Source organism: Balaenoptera borealis (genome assembly GCF_965194805.1).
Source record: "Balaenoptera borealis genome assembly, chromosome: 1".
Classification (NCBI taxonomy): domain Eukaryota; kingdom Metazoa; phylum Chordata; class Mammalia; order Artiodactyla; family Balaenopteridae; genus Balaenoptera; species Balaenoptera borealis.
This window is the reverse complement of record NC_138860.1, coordinates 116,031,260-116,050,786: the sequence shown is the minus strand read 5'-3', so window position 1 is coordinate 116,050,786 and position 19,527 is coordinate 116,031,260. Positions and strand designations below refer to the sequence as shown.

The following is a 19,527-nucleotide window of genomic DNA, read 5'->3' as shown; positions in this document are numbered from 1 at the left end:
AGGTAATAGTGGCTTCATAGAATGAGTTTTGTAGTGTTCCTTCTTTTACACTTTTTTTTGAGTAATTTGAGAATTAGGTTATTAACTCTTCTTTATATGTTTGGTAGAATTCCCCTGTGAAGCCATCTGGTCCTGGAATTTTTTTTGCTGGAAGTTTGTTTTTTTTTTTTAATTACAAATTCAATTTCACTATAAGTGATCAGTCTGTTCAGATTGTCTATTTCTTCCTGACTCAGTCTTGGAAGGTTGTATATCTCTAGAAATTTGTGCACTTCTTCTAGATTGTCCAATTTGTTGCCATCTAACTGTTCATAGTATCCTCTTATGATTGTTTGTATCTCTGTGATATAAGTTGTTATTTCTCCTTTTTTGTTTCTTATTTTACTTGCTTGGGTCCTCTCTTTTTTTCTTGATAAGCCTGGCTAAAAGTTTATAAATTTTGTTTATCTTTTCAAAAAATCAGATCAAAGTTTCATTGATTTTATCTATTTTTTTAACCTCTATTTTATTTACTTCCAATCTGATCTTTATTTTTCTTTCTTTCTACTGACTTTGGACTTTGTTTTTCTTTTTCTAATTCTCTCAGGTAGTAGGTTAGGTTATTTGAGATTTTTCTTGTTTCTTGAGGAAGGCACGTATAGCTATAAACTTCCCTCTTACAATATAAAATGGAGAATAGATAACCTCTTCAATAGTGGTGCTGGAATGAAGCAACTGACAAAGGATTAATCTCCAAAATTTACAAGCAGCTCATGTGGCTCAATATCAAAAAACAAACAACCCAATCCAAAAATGGGCAGAAGACCTAAATAGACATTTCTACAAAGAAGATATACAGATTGCCAACAAACACATGAAAGAATGCTCAACATCATGAATCATTAGAGAAATGCAAATCAAAACTACAATGAGATATCATCTCACACTAGTCAGAATAGCCAGCATCAAAAAACCTACAAAAAATAAATGCTGGAGAGGGTGTGGAGAAAAGGGAACCCTCTTGCACTGCTAGTGGGAATGTAAATTGATACAGCCATTATGGAAAACAGTATGGAGGTTCCTTAAAAAACTAAAACTAGAACTACCATACGACTCAGCAATCCCACTACTGGGCATATACCCTGAGAAAACCATAATTCAAAAAGAGTCATGTACCACAATGTTCATTGCAGCTCTATTTACAATAGCCAGGACATAGAAGCAACCTAAGTGCCCATCAACAGATGAATGGATAAAGAAGATGTGGCACATATATACAATGGAATATTACTCAGCCATAAAAATAAACGAAGTTGAGTTATTTGTAGGGAGATGGATGGACCTAGAGTCTGTCATACAGAGTGAAGTAAGTCAGAAAGAGAAAAACAAATACTGTATGCTAACACATATATATGGAATCTAAAAAAAATGGTCATAAAGAACTTAGGGGCAAGACAGGAATAAAGACGCAGACTTACTAGAGAATGGACTTGAGGACATGGGGAGGGGGAAGGGTAAGCTGGAACAAAGTGAGAGAGTGGCATGGACATATATACACTACCAAATGTAAAATAGATAGCTAGTGGGAAGCAGCCGCATAGCACAGGGATATCAGCTCGGTGCTTTGTGACCACCTAGAGGGGTGGGATAGGGAGGGTGGGAGGGAGGGAGACGCAAGAAGGAAAAAAAAAAATAGTGGTGCTGGGAAAATTGGACAGCTCCATGTAAAAAAATGAGATTAGAACATTCTGTAACACTGTGTACAAAAAATAAAAAAAACTCAAAATGGAATAGACCTAAATGTAAGATTGGAAACTGTAAAACTCCTAGAAGAAGATATGTATGGGGGTACTCTTTTACATAGAGCATAGCAATAGTTTTTTTTGGATCTGTCTCCTAAAGCAACGGAAATAAAAGCAAAGATAAACAAATGATATGACCCATAAGGAGTTAATATCCAAAATACATAAACAGCTCATATAACTCAACATCAAAAAAATAAACAACCTGATTGAAAAATGGGCAGAAGACCTGAATAGACATTTTTCCAAAGAAGATATACAGATGGCCAACAGGTACATGAAAAGATGCTCAGCACCACTAATCATCAGAAAAATGCAACTTAAAACCACAATGAGATATCACCTCGCACCTGTCAAATGGCTATCATTAAAAAGTCTACAAAAAACGTTGGCCAGGGTATGGAGAAAAGGAGATCCTGGTATACTTTTGGTGAAAATGTAAATTGGTGCAGCCACTATGGAAGACAGTATGACAGTTTCTCAAGAAAACAAAAATAGAACTACCATATGATCCAGCTATCCCACTACTAGGTATATATCCAAGAAAATGAAAATATGGATTAGTAAATATACATGCACCCCAGTGTTCATAGCAGCATTATTTACAAAAGCCAAGATATGGAACAACCCAAGTATCCATCAACAGATGAATGGATAAAGAAGATGTGATAGATGATAGATAGATAGATAGATGATAGATAGATAGATAGATAGATAGATAGATAGATAGATAGATAGATAGATAGATAGATACACACACAATGGAATACTACTCAGCCATAGAAAAGAATGAAATTTTGCCATTTGCAACAATGTGGAAGGACCTGAAGGGTATTATGCTTAGTGAAATAACTCAGAGAAAGACAAATAATCTATGTTATCACTTACATGTGGAATCTAAAAAATAAAACAAATGAATGAATATAACAAAACTGAAGCAGCCTCACAGATATAGATAACATACTAGTGAGTACCAGTGGGGAGAGGGAAGGGGGGAAGGAGCAATACAGGGCTAGGTGTTAAGAAATACAAACTACTGTGTATAAAATAAATAAGTTATAGTTCCTCCTGAAGGGGTATAGATAACAGTTGGATATATAGCTCTGAGTTCTTCTACAGAAACTAAGACCCCCCCCACCCAGGTGGAGGATGGTGATTATGTGCTGACCACAAGTTTGTAGACCCCAGACTGGTTGAAACCAGAAGGTTGAGATTCCAGAGATATCACCCTGTTACCTCACTACCAACATATCAGAAGGATGTCACATACCCTGCAAATTTCACATTTAAAAACTCTTCCAGGAAAAGCATCAGAGAGTCCAAGCCTTTTGAGCAGGAGCCACCTGTTCTCCTTGCTTGGCCCTTGCAATAAACTTTCTCTGCTCTAAACTCCAGTGTTTGGTTTGTTTGGCCTGACTGTGTCAGGCACAGTAACTTGAACAACGCTGACACTTACATCCTTGTTTTCTCCCCCTCTGCTCCAGAAGGCATTCAATGAATTTTTACAAACATGCGCATTTCCCCCTCTATCAAGAATTGGGGGTCATATGTTAAAATAATAAACCTTTGTTTTATCTTTTGATAATGTTATCCCAATACATATTTTGCTAGAAGAGGAAAGAGGCTGTGTGGAAAACTCTTAAGAGTTCATATAGTGCCCAGATACTTTAGCTTTGGAAACCCTGTGGCAAAATGTACCACAAGATGACAGAGACATGCAGCTTAAATTGAATTACACATTTTGAATTACACCACTCTGTAATTAGTGAAGTTCCCAGCCAAGCAGCAGTTGCACATTCCTTGGAATTTTTCTGGCCAGTGAAAGACAATGTACCTCAGAGGAAGAGTGTGGTGTCTAAAGAGAATCTGCAGAAGCATTTTGGGAAAGTGATTTAATTATTGCTTGACCACTTTTCAAATTCTGCTATGGATTTAGATTTTCAAAATCAGGCTATTGCTTTGCTCATACAGAAAGACTTCTGATTTCCTAGGAATGAGCTTGTTGTAAAAGGAGCTCTTCCTTGCTTTCAGTTTCAATCTGAATTATGTTTATAGGAAATATCATTTCAAGTGGCCTTGAGTGACATAAGATATTATTTTTCTAGCTGGAAAACTTGTTATGCTAGAACATTTAAAAACTTAATGACTGTTCACCGTAAACTTGCCCAATATTATATGTCAACTATATCTCACTAAAGCTGGGGGGGAAAAGCTATGACTGGAAGCGTGTGCAGTTTGGAGGGAGCAAGGGGAAGAACATTATATCTCAGAGTTCCAGCACCTCTCATTATCACTTTTCAAGAGCAAGTCTATGGCACTTAGCATTCTAACTCTCTTACAAACAGACTGTTAATTTTAGAAAACCCCAGATTGGTCTATCTGTAGGGCTGATGGCATTGCCTGGTATCATTTTTAGCAGTCTCCAATTCATTTTCACCCAGAAGTCATGGCGAGGTTTTTAAAACACAAAGTAAGTCAGGGCACTTTTCTGCACAAAATTCTTAGAAGCATGCATTCTCCATATGGAGGTTACAGGATCCTACATCATCCGGCTCCTGCCTGCCCCTCTCCTCCTCACATGTTGTCTCAGCTTCAGCATATGGACCTTCCTTCAGGTACCAGACACACCCAACTCTTCTCCAATCAGGAATTTTGTACACAAACTCTCCTTCTGTCTAGAATTTACTTCTCTCATTTCTTTCCTAATTGTGTTCTTACTAAAAATTCATCTGAACCCTCATTGTATCAGGGAAGGATTGCTGACTGACTAACCTAAACTGGGTCTCCTTTCGATACTTACTAATGGCACCCTTTGCACTGCTTATCAGAAAGTCAGATATTATATTTGTTTGTATAACTTGTTTTAATGTCTTCTTTATGAACTAAAAAAGTGCATGAGCAGGGACCACAGTTGTTATACTAACCACAGAATGCTCAATGCCGTCCCAATACCTCCCACCGTGCCCAGCACATAGTCAGTGGTCAATACATATTTACTGAGTGACTGAATGCAGTCACATTTAAAAGTGCCCACTTCGATGTCAGTCAGGACTATGTATGACTTTTGCTCTCTGCAGTGTAACCTTGTTAAAAAATATGGAAAATCCATCAGTAATATGCAAAACATAAATTGATGAAGGTGAGTCTTGCAAGTATTTGTTGCTCTTGTCATATCATCATTATCATCGTCCCCATCACTATCTGCATAAGGTTTGCCTTTGATGGTTCTGCGACTCAAAAGAAACCACTTTCTCTAAGAGATAAATGTATTTCTCAAAGCAAGGAACTTTAGGGATTTTACTTAGACTTGTTTTCTACTAATAGTGAGAGTTTCAGATTTTATTCTAGGCCCAGTTATTTACTTAATATCATTCTTAATTTTTAAAAAAAGGACAAGATATTGAAAAAATTTAATAAAATAGGGCACACTTCCTTACCCATTAATAAAGCAACAAAAAACAGAGACCTGAGGAAGTACGGGTTTAGTGAATGGATTGAATCATGTTAGTTTTACATGCTACACAGAGAGTCAGGCAATTTAAACATATTTTAAGGCAAAGAAGACATCTTCTGTAGACATTTTTAAGTGGCCCCTTCCTCCATTCTTTTATTCAGCGTTTATGACCATTCAAACTCTGGAGCACCTATTATGAGATTGGGATGTGTTTGCATGAAGATACTTTTAATTATTCCAGCTCAGTATCTCCCAAAGGTGCTGATTTTGCCCCTGTGTGACATTTGGCAATGTCTGGAGACATATTTGCTTCTCATAACTGGTTAGTCTTCTTCTCAGGAAATTTCCCTTGACTGAACAGGAACTACTTTGCCCAAATTGGATGGCCCACAGACAATGCCTGACATGGGGTGCAGATGCCCAGCCCTTTCCTTCAAGGAGAGATCAACTCTGGTGCTCTTTGTGTTACAGAGATCCCATGGGACCAACTTGAAGCCAGTTTCCACCTGAGACTGCAGCCTTTTTCATTCTTACTTTCTTGCCCTCTCCTGCTTCCCTCAGACCCCTTCTACTGAAAGCACTCCCGCAATAAGTCACTTGCATAAAACTACGTCTCTCAGTCTCTGCTTCTAGGCAATCTGACCTAAGGTTTACAAATCCTGCTTTGTGGTTTAGTATATGTAAACTTCATGAAAAGTTCCAAGTGTGTTTTCAAAGAATGAGTGTTCTACAGTTGTTGGGTGCAGGTGCTACATTAACACATTAAGTCAAGTTTGTTCATCATGTTTTTAAAGCATTTTTAAAATTTACTGACATTTTTGGTGTTTCATTTTTTGAATTACTGAGATCTGTTAAAATCATTTTTATACTCATGATATGGAAATTAAAAGCTTTCTCTGTTCTTTAATTACAAGTGAAAATATTCATACTTAAATTATCAAACTCAAAGTTATTCACTTTTACCCTCCTCCAAAATAATTCAAAGACTTTAGAACACTCGAACTGTATCTGCACCCTTTCTGAATGTTTTAATCTTAATTCTATCTTCTTATTTTTTAATCCCAGCATACAGTATGATGTTTAGTGTAGTCAATATTTATTGATTGTTTCACATATCAACTGCTGTCTTGCATCTTCATTTGCTTTTATACTTCAGGCTTCCTATTTTGGATCTCTATACTTTTGCCAAAAGTAAAATATTACAACTTCCGTTAGAGTTGATCTGCTCCCACCGAAATATATGACAGTTCTAGTTGTTCCACAAACTCACCAATATTGAGCAGTCTTCTCAGTTTTAGCCATTCTGATGGGTATGTAGTGCTGGCTAATTGTGATTTAATTTGAATAAATATGTTGAATGTTTGATCTTGTTCTTATTGGCCATTTATATATCTTCTTTTGTGAAGTGTCTGTTCAAGACTTTTGCCCATGTCTTAAATTAATAGATTTTATTTTTTAGAGCTATTTTAGGTTTTCAGGAAAGTTGAGTAGGAATACAGAGAGTTCCCACATAGCCCCTCCCCCAATGACAAAGAGGCCCTCCTTCAACAAACATTAGTGATGCTCCCTCTGAGTTCTCCTCTCTTCTCAACTAGGACTTGATCTTTGTCCCTGTTCTTGGCTTGCCTAGCCCAACTTTAATAAGAATCCCGCTAGGTTAGTTTATCAAGATTTCCCCACTCCTGATATCTGATCAAACTCCTCATCACCCACTCTTGATGCTATGGACTGAATGCTTGTGTTCCCCCAAGACAGAATTTGGTATCAAGAAGTGAGGTGCTAAAGTTTAGCAAATACCTACAAATGTGGAAGCAGCTTTGGAGCTAGGTAAGGGATAGAGGCTGGAAGAGTTTTGAAGTAGATGCAAGAAAAAGCCAATATTGCCATGAAGAGAACTAGAAAGGTGATTCTGGTGAGAACTCAGACAGAAATGAGGAACATGCTATTCAAATCTGGAGGAAAGATAATCTTTTTTATAAAGTGACAAAGAACCTCCCAAATGTGTTCATTTTCTAATATGTGGTAGAAGGTAGATGAAACAGGATATTTAGCTGAGGGAATTTCTAAGAAAATTCTTGAGAGAGAGGCTTGGTTCCTTCTAACTGCTCATAGTAAAATGTGAGAAGAGAGAAAGTAATGAAGATGCAATTGTTAAGGAAGAGGAACCAGAATGCAAAGATTTGGAAAATTCTCAGGCTGACCATATTACAAAAAATAAGAAAATGTGTTCAGTAGATAATAGTAAGGATGTGGTGGCAGACAGACCATTTGATAAGAAAATCACTGTGTGTGAACCATGAATTTAATTAGCCATCTCAACAAAAGGCAAAGATAGAGATGAGACAATACCCACAGAAAGGCTGCCAGCTGGAACTACAGGAAAAAGAGAAAACGGGATGAAAGGAAGAAAGACTGTTGGACTTCTTAGACTCAAGAGAACTGGACCATAGAGCCATTCTTCTGCTAATATGTGCTATTCTTTAAGACAAGGGAAGAAGAACCCCAAATACAATTCAGAGATCATCAGGGCTGCCACTTCTACCACAAGCACAGAGTGCATGGACATGTTGGGTAGGGGTACGGGGCTGCCTTTATTTTGATTTCAAAGGGTGGGGGAAATGCCCAGCAGAGAAATTTATAGCAACATGACTTCCAACCCACAGAGCCACAGGCACCTGACCCCTACCAGGCAGACCCTCAACCACACAACCCTCACCAGGCAGAATTGTGGAGGTTGGTTAATGCCCCAGTGAGTCCTGGGGCAGGACTCTGCCCCAATAAATATAGAAGGCAGAACATTGAGAAAAAGAGGATTATTCTTGTGCCTTAAGATCTAGTAGAGCTTGCCTTGCTAGGATTTAGGTTTGCTTGGGACATTCTCACCTTCCTTCTTTCTTTCCTATTTTTCCCTTTTGGGATGGAATGTGTATCCGTATGCTATTTGTCCATGCCCCACCATTGTATTTGGGAAATATATAACTTATCTGGTTTAACGGGTTCACAGTTAGAGAATTTTGCCTCAGGATGATTTTTACCTCAAATTCCTACACATATCTGATTTAGATGATACTTTGATAAGACTTTGCACTTTAGATTTTAGAGTTGATGATGGAATGTGTTAAGACTTTTGAGACTGTTGGGATAGAATGAATATACTTTGCCTGTGTAAAGGACATGAATTTGGAGGGGTCAGGGATGGAACGCTCTGGACTTCATGTTTGTGTCCCTCCAGAATTCACATGTTAAAGCCTAAATTCCCAGTGTAATAGTATTTGGAGGTGGGGTTTTTTGGAAGTAATTAGATCATAGGGTGGAATCTTCATGAATGGAATTATGCCCTAATAAAAAGAATGAAACGTGGGATCTCTCTCTACTTTCTGCCACGTAGGGATACAATGAGAAAACAGGTATTTACAAACTACGAATTAGGCTTCCACCAGACACAGGATCTGTCAGCACCTTGATCCTGGACTTCCCAGCCTCCAGACTGTGAGAAAGTAATTTCTGTTGTTTAAGCCACCCAGTCTATAGTATTTTTGTTATAGCACCCCAAACTGACTAAGTTTCTTAGTGTTTAAGTCCTTGGCCTGTCCTAACAAGAATCCTATTAAGCCAGTTTAGCAAGAATTTCCCTACCTTTGTCTTTTAGTAATTTTCCATCTACTGACTCCCTAACTCAGCTTCTCAGCTATATATGCCCAGCTGGCTTTGCTGTATTTGGAACTGAGCTCAATCTTTTTTCTCTATTGCAACAACCTTGACTCCTATTGCAATAATCTTGAATAAAGTCTTTCTTACCATTTTAACAAGTGTTGGTGTAATATTTCTATTACAGTCTTGTGCTGCATCTCATATAAGATCAGATTCATCATTGTACACCCAAAACTATCACCTTGTGCTCCAGGTATAAACCTGTTAATACTATGTCTTCATTCCTGACTGATTGATAGGGGATCCATTAGTGAGTTTGACTCCTGATCCAGTGCTCCAGATGTTAGCACAGTAAGAACAGATTTTTGATTCTTAACCGTCTGTGTATGGTCTTCAAAGTGCATTAGAATCCCAGACTTCTATGATCTAGGACATGAGAGCTTCTCAGTTGACTGAAAACCCCCCTTCTTGAATCCCTGCTGACTACTTATATCTTAGAGAAAGCCTGGAGCAAAAAGGTTCCAAGATCAGTCCTTCAGACCCTGAGACCCTTCTTGGACTTCCCAAAACACAATCCCCTACACCCCATCCTCCAGTGCCTCCATACTCCCCTCTCCACTCTCCATTTTCCTTCCCTTCCCAAAATGCTCTCCTGCTTTTCAGTATACCTCAACAATAAATGTATTGGATTTTCACCTTCTGTAGATGACGCTCAAGTCACTCCCAATCAGGACCAAACTGAGAAGTAACATTTAAACTTTGAGCTTTGATCAGATTCCATGACTAAAGATTTCCCCAAGTCCCAAAATGCAAGAGAGAAATTTACTGAACAATTCATGGGGTGTTGGGTGCTTACTCTCTGAGACTCCCTTAACATATTAAATTATCCACTTATTTGTGGATATGCCTTTCTCTGGTTTATGAAAGCTAAATGGACAATGATCTTGGAAGACCTTAAGGGACTTCAAACCACTGCTGAGTCCAGTCAGAGAGTAAGGGAATTAAAAAAAATTTTAGAAGCCATTCCAAGTTTTATGCTCTTAAAATTGATTGGACATGTATTCAAAATTGTAAACAACTAAAGGATGAAACTGTGCTAAATTATCACCAGCAATTAGACACTACTTGGAAAGAGCAGTGAAAGCTTGAACTTACCATATAGCCTTCGCTTTAGCCACAATTTTCTAAATGTTCCAAGACTTAAGCTTCATGACACTACCAAAAAAAGTCTATGTTTAAAATGCTGAGATGTATGAACTTCAGACAGTATCTCAGCACTGTGAGAGTTATATTTCTAAAAAATAAATAAATAAATAAGAAAAATTTAAACAAAGACAGGACCCCCAAAACCAGCCTCCATTGACCAGGATACTTGCTAGTATTACAAAGAAAAAGTCCATCGGGTTTGGGAATGTCCATTCCTCAGAAAGAAAGAAAAGACCCAAGTAACCTCTTCACAGGAGGAATACTAACTCAGGTCTGAGGAAGCAGACATCCCATACCCTGAATTCCCAATAAACTCACAAGATACTATTACCCTGTGAGTTAAAGGGCGTCCTACCATATTTCTTATCAATATTTCTGTGATACATTTCACCCTGAACACTCCTTCATCCCCCAGCCACTTCAAATTCATCAAACATTGCCAATGGTGGGCTCTGACAATTTGCCTCCCAGTCCCTCATTATCTTTATAGGATCCCTTCAGGCACAACACAATGTTCTTTTTAGACAAACTACCCCAATAATTTCATGAACTGGGGTGTTAAACTTAATTATGACCCTGAAGGGCTTCTTTCACAAGTCCCCTATTCATTTCCCTCACACCTATTTCCTCTAATGGCTTTGCCTGACTTCCCAAAGTTTTTCTGTCCTCTTCAACCTAATACCTATCTTACTGAGGATTTAAGTAAATTAGTGGAAGTATTTCTCCTGTTTGTAGACAAGGAATTCCACTAATATCTGGCATTTATGGGGTGCAGAACCCCATAATAAAGTGCTATAACATGTAGAGGTAGATCTCTACATGCCCCTCCTTAAGATTCCCCAACATAATTTAACATCAGAGGGACCTGAGGGGCTCTGCCCAATAATTCAGGGACTACTAGATAAGGCACTTCTTTTTCCTACTTCTAGCCCATGCAACACTTCCATTCTGGCTGTTAAGAAGCCAAATGGAAAGGGGTACTGGCTATTCCAAGACCTGAGAAGTAACATTTAAACTTTGATAGTATTTCGAGGTGGGGTTTTTTGGAAGTAATTAGATCATAGGGTGGAATCTTCATGAATGGAATTATGCCCTAATACAAAGAATGAAACGTGGGATCTCTCTCTATCTATCTATTAATAGATTCCCCTTCAAATTGTTTCCCTTCCTACATACTTCAACCTTCAATCCACCGTTGTCAGACTTTCCCCTTCCCACTCTAGCCCTTAAACTCTCTACTGTCACTTGACCTTTAGGATTTTTTCCTCCAGCTGGGGCTCTTGAGAAATGCAGGAACCCCAAAAGCAACTAAAAGAGGCTGAAAAGACTAATTGAAATAGAATGGATATTTAAACACCCAGACAGCTTCTTGGTGTCTTCTTAGTCCCTCTTCCAAAATTTAGTTTATGGTCTCCATAAGATTACATATCACAGCAAAAGAAAAAACTTACAAGTGTCCTTCAACAACTTTCACTGCATTTCACAAATTTTGGTAAGTTGGATTTTCATTTCATTTAACACATTTTAAATTTTCTCTTGACACTTGTTTGACCTATGTATAATGTCGAAGTGTGTTGTTTAATATCCAGATATCTTTTCAGATATCTTTCTGTTATTGGATTCTAGTTTAATTCCACTGTGGTTTGAGACATACATTGTAACATTTCTTTTCTTTTAAATTTGTTAAAGCCCATAATGCGGTCTATCTTGGTGAATGTTGCATGTGAGCTTGAGAAGAATGTGTCTTCCAGTGTTTTTTGGTATTCTATAAATGTCAATTACATCCTGTGGGTTCAAAAGATAAAAATCAATCAATGTAATATACCACATTAATAGAATAAAGAAAAAAGTGATCATCCAATTGGTGCACAAAAATCTTTGACAAAATTTATGAACATTTCTAGAAGAAAAAACAACCTAGGAATAGAAGAAAACTTCCTCAATATAATAAAAATTATGTATGAAAAATCCACAGCTACATAAAACTCAGTGGTGAAAGAATGAAACATTTTCCCCTAAGATAAGGAACAAGAAAAGAATGCCCACTTTTGCAAACTCTATTTAACATAGTTTTGAGAGTACTAGCCAGTGCAATAAAACAAGAAGAAAATGGATTCAAAATTGAAAAAAAAAGAAGTAAAATTCATCTGTTAAGAGATGACATAATCTTACTGTAGAAAATCGTTAAGATTTTACCAAAAAAGCATTAGAAAAAATATACAAATTCAGAAAAGTTTGAGGATACAAAATGAACACTCAAAAATTAGTTGCACTTTTACACACTAACATGAAATTCAAAAAAATTAAGAAAGCAATCTCATTTAAAATAGAATCAAAAAGAACAAAGTACTTAAAAATAAATTGAACCAAGAAGGTAAAAAACTTTTCACTGAGAACTACGAACATTGCTCAAAGACATTAAATAAGACATAAATAAATGAAAAGACAGCCATGTTCATCAGCTGGAAGTTTAAATATTGTTAAGAGGTCAGTACTACCCAGCACCATCTACAGATTCCATGCAATCCCTATCAAAATCACAATGATTATGTTTGCAGAAAAAAAAAAAAAAAACTCATCCTAAAATTCATAGGGAATTTTGATTGTCCAAAATAGACAAAGAAAAAAAATCTTGAAAAAGAAGAACAAAATTGAAGAGATCACACTTCCTGATTTAAAATCTTACTACAAAGCCACTGTAATCAAAACAGTTATAGCAACAAGGGAAAAGCAAAAAATAATATACAAAGAAATTCCCATAAGGTTGTCAGCTGATTTTTCAAGGGAAAAACTTCAGACCAGAAGGGAGTAGCACAATATACTTAATGTGATGAAAGGGGAAAACCTACAACAAAGAATACACCACCCAGCAAGGCTCTCATTCAAATTTGATGAAGAAATCAAAAGTTTTACACACAAGCAAAGGGTAAGAGAATTCAGAACCACCAAATCAGCTTTACAACAAATCCTAAAGGAACTTCTCTAGGCAGAAAAGAAAAGGCCACAACTAGAATCAAGAAAATTATGAATGGGAAAGCTCACCAGTAAAGACAAACATAAAGTAAAGGTAGGACTCTCACCACTATTATTCAACATAGTTTTGCAAGTTTTAGCCACAGAAATCAGAGAAGAAAAAGAAATAAAAGATATCCAATTCAGAAAAGAAGAAGTAAAACTGTCACTGTTTGCAGATGACATGATACTACACATAGAGAATCCTAAAGATGCCACCAGAAAACTACTAGAGCTAATCAATGAATTTGGTAAAGTTGCAGGATACAAAATTAATGCACAAAAATCTCTTGCATTTCTATACACTAACAACAAAAGATCAGAAAGAAAAATTAAGGAAACACTCCCATTTACCACTGCAACAAAAAGAATAAAATACCTAGGAATAAACCTACCTAAGGAGATAGAAGACCTGTATGCAGAAAGCTATAAGACACTGATGAAAGACATTAAAGACGATACAAACAGATGGAGAGATATACCGTGTCCTTGGATTGGAAGAATCAATATTGTCAAAATGAATATACTTTCCAAGGCAATCTATAGATTCAGTACAATCCCCATCAAATTACCAATTGCATTTTCACAGAACTAGAACAAAAAAATTTTTGATTTGTATGGAGATACAAAAGACCCCAAATAGCCAGAGCAATCTTGAGAAAGAAGAACAGAGCTGGAAGAATTGGGCTCCCTGACTTCAGACTATACTACGAAGCTACAATAATCAAAACAGTATGGTACTGGTGCAAAAACAGAAATATAGACCAATGGAACAGGATAGAAAGCCCAGAAATAAACTCACACACCGGGGCTTCCCTGGTGGCGCAGTGGTTGAGAATCTGCCTGCCAATGCAGGGGACACGGGTTCAAGCCCTGGTCTGGGAAGATCCCACATGCCGTGGAGCAATTAGGCCCATGAGCCACAATTACTGAGCCTGCGCGTCTGGAGCCTGTGCTCTGCAACAAGAGAGGCCCGATAATGAGAGGCCCGCGCACCGCGATGAAGAGTGGCCCCCACTTGCCGCAACTAGAGAAAGCCCTCACACAGAAGTGAAGACCCAACACAGCCATAAATAAATAAATAAATAAATAAACCCAAAAGTTTAAAAAAACAAAACAAAACAAAAAAAACCAAAAAAACTTAAGCATACAAGCCAGTACTTGTTTAATGTTTTTTAAAAAAAACTCACACACCTATGGTTAATTAATCTATGACAAGAGAGGACAGAACATACAATAGAGAAAAGACAGTCTCTTCAATAAGTGGTGCTGGGAAAACTGAACAGCTATGTGTAAAAGAATGAAATTAGAACATTCTCTAACACCATACACAAAAATAAACTCAAAATGTATCAAAGACCTAAATGTAAAGCTGGGCACTATAAAGCTCTTAGAGGAAAACATAGGCAGAACACTGTTTGACATAAATCACAGCAATATCTTTTTGGATCCGCCTCCTAGAGTAATAAAAATAAAAACAAAAATAAACAAATGAGACCTAATTAAACTTAAAAGCTTTTACACAGCAAAGAAAACCATAAACAAAATGAAAAGACAACCCATAGAATGTGAGAAAATATTTGCAAATGAAGTGACCCATAAGGAATTAATTTCCAAAATATTCTGAGATTAATTTCCAAAATAGCTCATGCAGCTCTATGTCAAAAAAACAAACAACCCAATCAAAAAAAAAAAGGGCAGGAGATCTAAACAGACAGTTCTCCAAAGAAGACATACAAGTGGCCAAAAATCACATGAAAAAGATGCTCAACATCACTAATTATTAGAGAAATGTAAATTAAAACTACAATGAGGTATCACCTCACACCAGTCAGAATGGCCATCATCAAAAACAAACAGTAAATGCTGGAGAGGGTGTGGAGAAAAGGGAACCCTCCTACACTGTTGGTGGGAATGTAAATTTGTACAACCATTGTGGAGAACAGTATGGAGGTTCTTTAACAAACTAAAAATAGAACTACCACATGATCCAGCAATTCCACTTCTGGACATATATCCGCAGAAAACCATAATTCAAAAAGATACATGCACCCCAATGTTCATTACAGCACTGTTTACAATAGCCAAGACATGGAAGCAACCTAAATGTCCATGTACAGAGGAATGGATAAAGATGTGTTACATGCATACAATCAAATATTACTCAGCCATAACAAAGATCGAAATAATGTCATTTGCCGCAGCATGGGTGGATCTTGAGATTATCACACTAAGTGAAGTAAATCAGGCAGAGAAAGACAAATATCACTCATACGGGGAATCTAACTTTTAAAAATGATACAAATGAACTTAGTTACAAAACAGAAACAGACTTACAGATATCGAAAAACAAACTTATGTTTACCAAAGGGGAAACGTGGGGGAGAGGGATAAATCAGGAGCTTGTGATTAACATACACACACTACAATACCTAAGGTAGATAACCAACAAGGACCTACTGTATTGTACAGGGAACTCTACTCAATATTCTATGATAACCTATATGAGAAAAGAATCTGAAAAAAAAATGAATATATGTATATGTATAACTGAATCATTTTGCTGTACACCTGAAACTAACACAGCATTGTAAATCAACTGTACTCCAGTAAAATTTAAAAAACAAATGGATATATGCGGGGCCGAATCAAGACAATGGAACAGAAGGACAAGAGCTTACCTCCTCCCACAAATATTTACATCATAAATATATCTACACGCAGAACAATTCTCACAGAAAACCTGCTGAATGCTGGCAGAATATCTCATAAAACCAAAATTGCAAAACAGATCACCATGTAACCAGGTGGGACAAAAAGGAAAAAAGGAATGGGGACAGGACATGTACCCCTGAGAGGGAGCTGTGAAAGAAGAAAGATTCCCTCACCCTTGGAAGCCTCCTCACCAGCACGGAGATCAACTGGGACAGAAAGGGAGTTTCAGAGGCTCAGAAGAGAGTGCAGCAGCCAATTTGTGGCAGGCAGAATAGATAGAGACCAGCACAGAGGGTCCATGCCACCTCACTGCATTCCCCAGCCCAGATGTGCATCTGTGGGTGTTTGCTGGAGCTGGGTGCTGAAACTTGAGCTTCAGAGGACAAACCCAAGAGAGGACTGCAGTTGACTTTTCAGAGACAGCCTAAAGGGGCCGGAGTGTGTTCCAGGGGGCAACGTGAGGAGCCTGGGTCCACCACTGAAACCCCACTGTTAACATGTGTGCTTGAAGGGAGGGTGTTTCCTGCCACAGCAGCTACCTCATTCTCACCATACTTAGGAAGCAGGGCTAAAATCTGAGCACTCTCCCCAGGGCTGTGCAATCCATGAATTTGTGTATCACCTGCAGCTTTGTAAATTAAGTGCCTTTGGGACATCCAAGTGGTTGCTGGTACTTCCCTGGCTGCAGCGGTTCTGGCTGAAGGCTCTGAGGATGTGTGCACATGGAGGCTGGGCCAGGGCCTGGGCTGACTCACGGCAGGTCCAGGTGCAAGACTACAGCAGTCCCATGCCTGACCTCAGCAGTTCTGCACCAACAGATCTGCTCTAGTGGCTTTGTGAGCACAGCACCTGATGAACACCCAGGCCGATTGTTTGAATATCCACAGTTGAGGTGCAGCCAAGGGTGGTGGCCAAAACAGTGTGCTTTGTGAATCCGAGCAATGGGTGACAGGCAACACCACACAGGGCACTTCTCGCTGGGCAGTTCCTGCAGTATAATACTCAGTGGCTCCTCTCCCAGCAGGAGCACTCCAGTCCCACCTACCTCACACCACAGTTCAGAAATGGATCTGGAGGCATCTATTCCAACAACTGTGGAGCTGACCCTGCTCCCAACAGGGCTGTGACCACCACAGAGCAAAGAGGAGTCACCACTCAACAACCAGTGCAGGCTCTGGTCATCACAACAACAACAGCCCCTATCAAGGGGAGAACAGTCAGCACACATGGAGGAAAGATGTGGCAGGCATCCATACAAAAAAATAGCCCCCGCACCTAAAATATTAGACTCACACAGGCTACACAGGGACACTCCCACATAAAAACAGCACTTCAAGACCACAGTAGGTAACCATTTCTCCTCAACTCATAGAGTCAGAGAAATATAAGTAAAATGAAGAAGGAGAGTCTCATTCCGTCTACCAGATCACAAGCTCAAAAAGGAGGTAATGAAAATACTGAAGGAATGAAGAAAGGCTTTACATAGAAATGCAGTTTACTGTAAAATGGAACTAGGAACTATAAAGAGGAGCCAACAGAAATTAGAAGACTCACTTGCAGAGACAAAACCTGAGCTAAAGACAATAAATAGCAACCTGCGTAATGCGGAAGAATGAATAAGTGATCTGGAAGACAGAATAATGGAAATTACCCAGATTAGAACAGCAGACAGAAAGACAAATGAGGAAAAATGAAAGCAATTATAAGATAATATAAAGGGTTCCAATCTACACATAATAGGGATCTCAGAGGAGAAGAGAGAAGGGGATCAAAAATGTATGTGAAGAAATTACAGCTGAAAACTTCCCAAACCTAAAGAAGGAAACAGATATCCAGGTACAGGAACCACAGAGGGTCCCAAACAAGATGAACCCAAACAGACCTACACAAAGACATATTATAATTAAAATGGCCAAAAGTTAAAGAGAGGACTCTAAAGGCAGCAAGAGAAAAACAAAGAGTTAATTGCAAGGGAACTCCAGTAAGTCTATTAGCTGATTTCTCTACAGAAACCTTGCAGACCAGAAGGGAGTTGAAAGATATATTCAAAGTCCTGAAGGGGAAAAACCTGCAACCTAGGATACTCTACCCAGCAAGATTATCATTTAGAACAGAAGGAAAGATAATTTCTCAGACAAGTGAAAACTAAAAGAATACAGAAATACTAAACCTATCCTAAAAGAAATTGAAAGGTCTTCTCTAAATAGAAAAGAAGTATCTATAGGAAAAAGAACATCACAATTGGAAAGTAAATATCTTAAATAAGTCAGTACACAGATTTTTAAAAAATCAAGAAATTTCTGTGAAAGAAGTGATAACCACAATGAATAGCAAAATGATAAATATGAAGATGTAAAAGAGGACATCAAAGTCATAAAATGTGTGTCTGAGTTTTATGTCACTTAAAAATAAATTTGATGTTCCAAGTTTATTTTATAATTCTCTGACATTCACTGTTTTTATCAAGATTTTTTAATGTTTAAGTCTAAAATCAAGCTGGAATTTTCTTTGTGCAGGATTTGTAAGTGATCTAGTCACCCTCTTATTCTATATGACTGTCCAGTTGGCTGACAACACTTTATATACAGTTTATATTTTCCAACTGATCTGAAATAACACTGTTCACATACAGTTGATTAGGTGTATTTTTGGTTCTATTTTTAGACTATGTAGCATGTCCTTATTCTTTGTTTTCATATTTCTGCCTCAATGATACATTGTTCTATTTATTGCAGTTCTATAAACTTCATTGTACCCCTTCTGAATTGTCATGGCTTTTTAATTTGTTTGATCAGCTCCATTTAAAATTTACAATCAGCCTTTGTGAAATTTTAACTCAAAACACATAAAATTTACAGGTGAAGTAAAAGATAATTGTTTTATATAAGAAATTAGTCCTTTCCTCTCAAGAAATCAGTATACATATTCATTTGTATAATTATTTATATGTGACCTTCAGAAGCATTATTTAATAAGTATATTCTAATGTTGCTTTTTTTTCAAGATATTACAAATTTGACCTTCTTTTTGTCTTCTACTCAATTGTTTCCATTTCCATTTAAATTAACTATCCAGCAACATTAATTCTATACTTTGTGTGCCAGGCATTGATGTCCTATAGTAGATAATTTTGCTATTTTTATATTAAAATTTTGATGAAAAAAGAAAAAGTGCATACATAAATAAAAATAATCCAGATCACAAAGCTGTTATAAAAACTTTTAATATTACCAGAATTTAAACAAGAAAAAAACTGGGTAATTAGTGACCACACATGTTTTATCTTCTCCCAAATCTGAGACCAAAACAAAAGGCCGTGAAGTATTTTCTTTGTCACTGTCTTCCTGTGTCTATGAAGTGCAGTCGTTTTCAGTATTTTGCTCATAACCCTTGTCATTATCATTGCTCCCTGTGACCTAAAAATGTATGATGTGTTAGTACACTGAAAACTTTTCAAAGTTTCAATATTTCAAAAACAAGGTTTTCCATTAACAATTTATAAAATCATCTGTGATTTCTTTTAAAAAGTTCTTTCTGAATAGATCATGAGAAGATATTATTTTCATCAAGAATATCTCCTGGTTTAGGCTCGGAAGGTGAGAGGAAGCATAGCAAAACCTTACTCATACTCACTCATCACTAGGGGTTTCCTAGAGTGCTAACCAGGCATAAGGACAACTGTTATAAGATATTCCAGCCAAATTTATG

At 37.4% G+C, this 19,527-nt stretch overlaps 1 protein-coding gene across 3 annotated transcripts in view; it reads right to left on the bottom strand.

The window, feature by feature from the left end:
• Positions 1-2,512: 2,512 nt before the first annotated feature.
• LOC309625177 (uncharacterized protein) overlaps positions 2,513-19,527 on the bottom strand; it is a 48,767-nt gene continuing 31,752 nt past the window's right edge. For all 3 annotated transcript variants that reach the window (XM_082384325.1, XM_082384323.1, XM_082384324.1), the window contains one exon: positions 2,513-19,235. In XM_082384325.1, the coding sequence (XP_082240451.1) occupies positions 19,170-19,235 (66 nt within the window). In that variant the 3' untranslated portion in view covers positions 2,513-19,169. The remainder of the gene's footprint in view (positions 19,236-19,527) is intronic.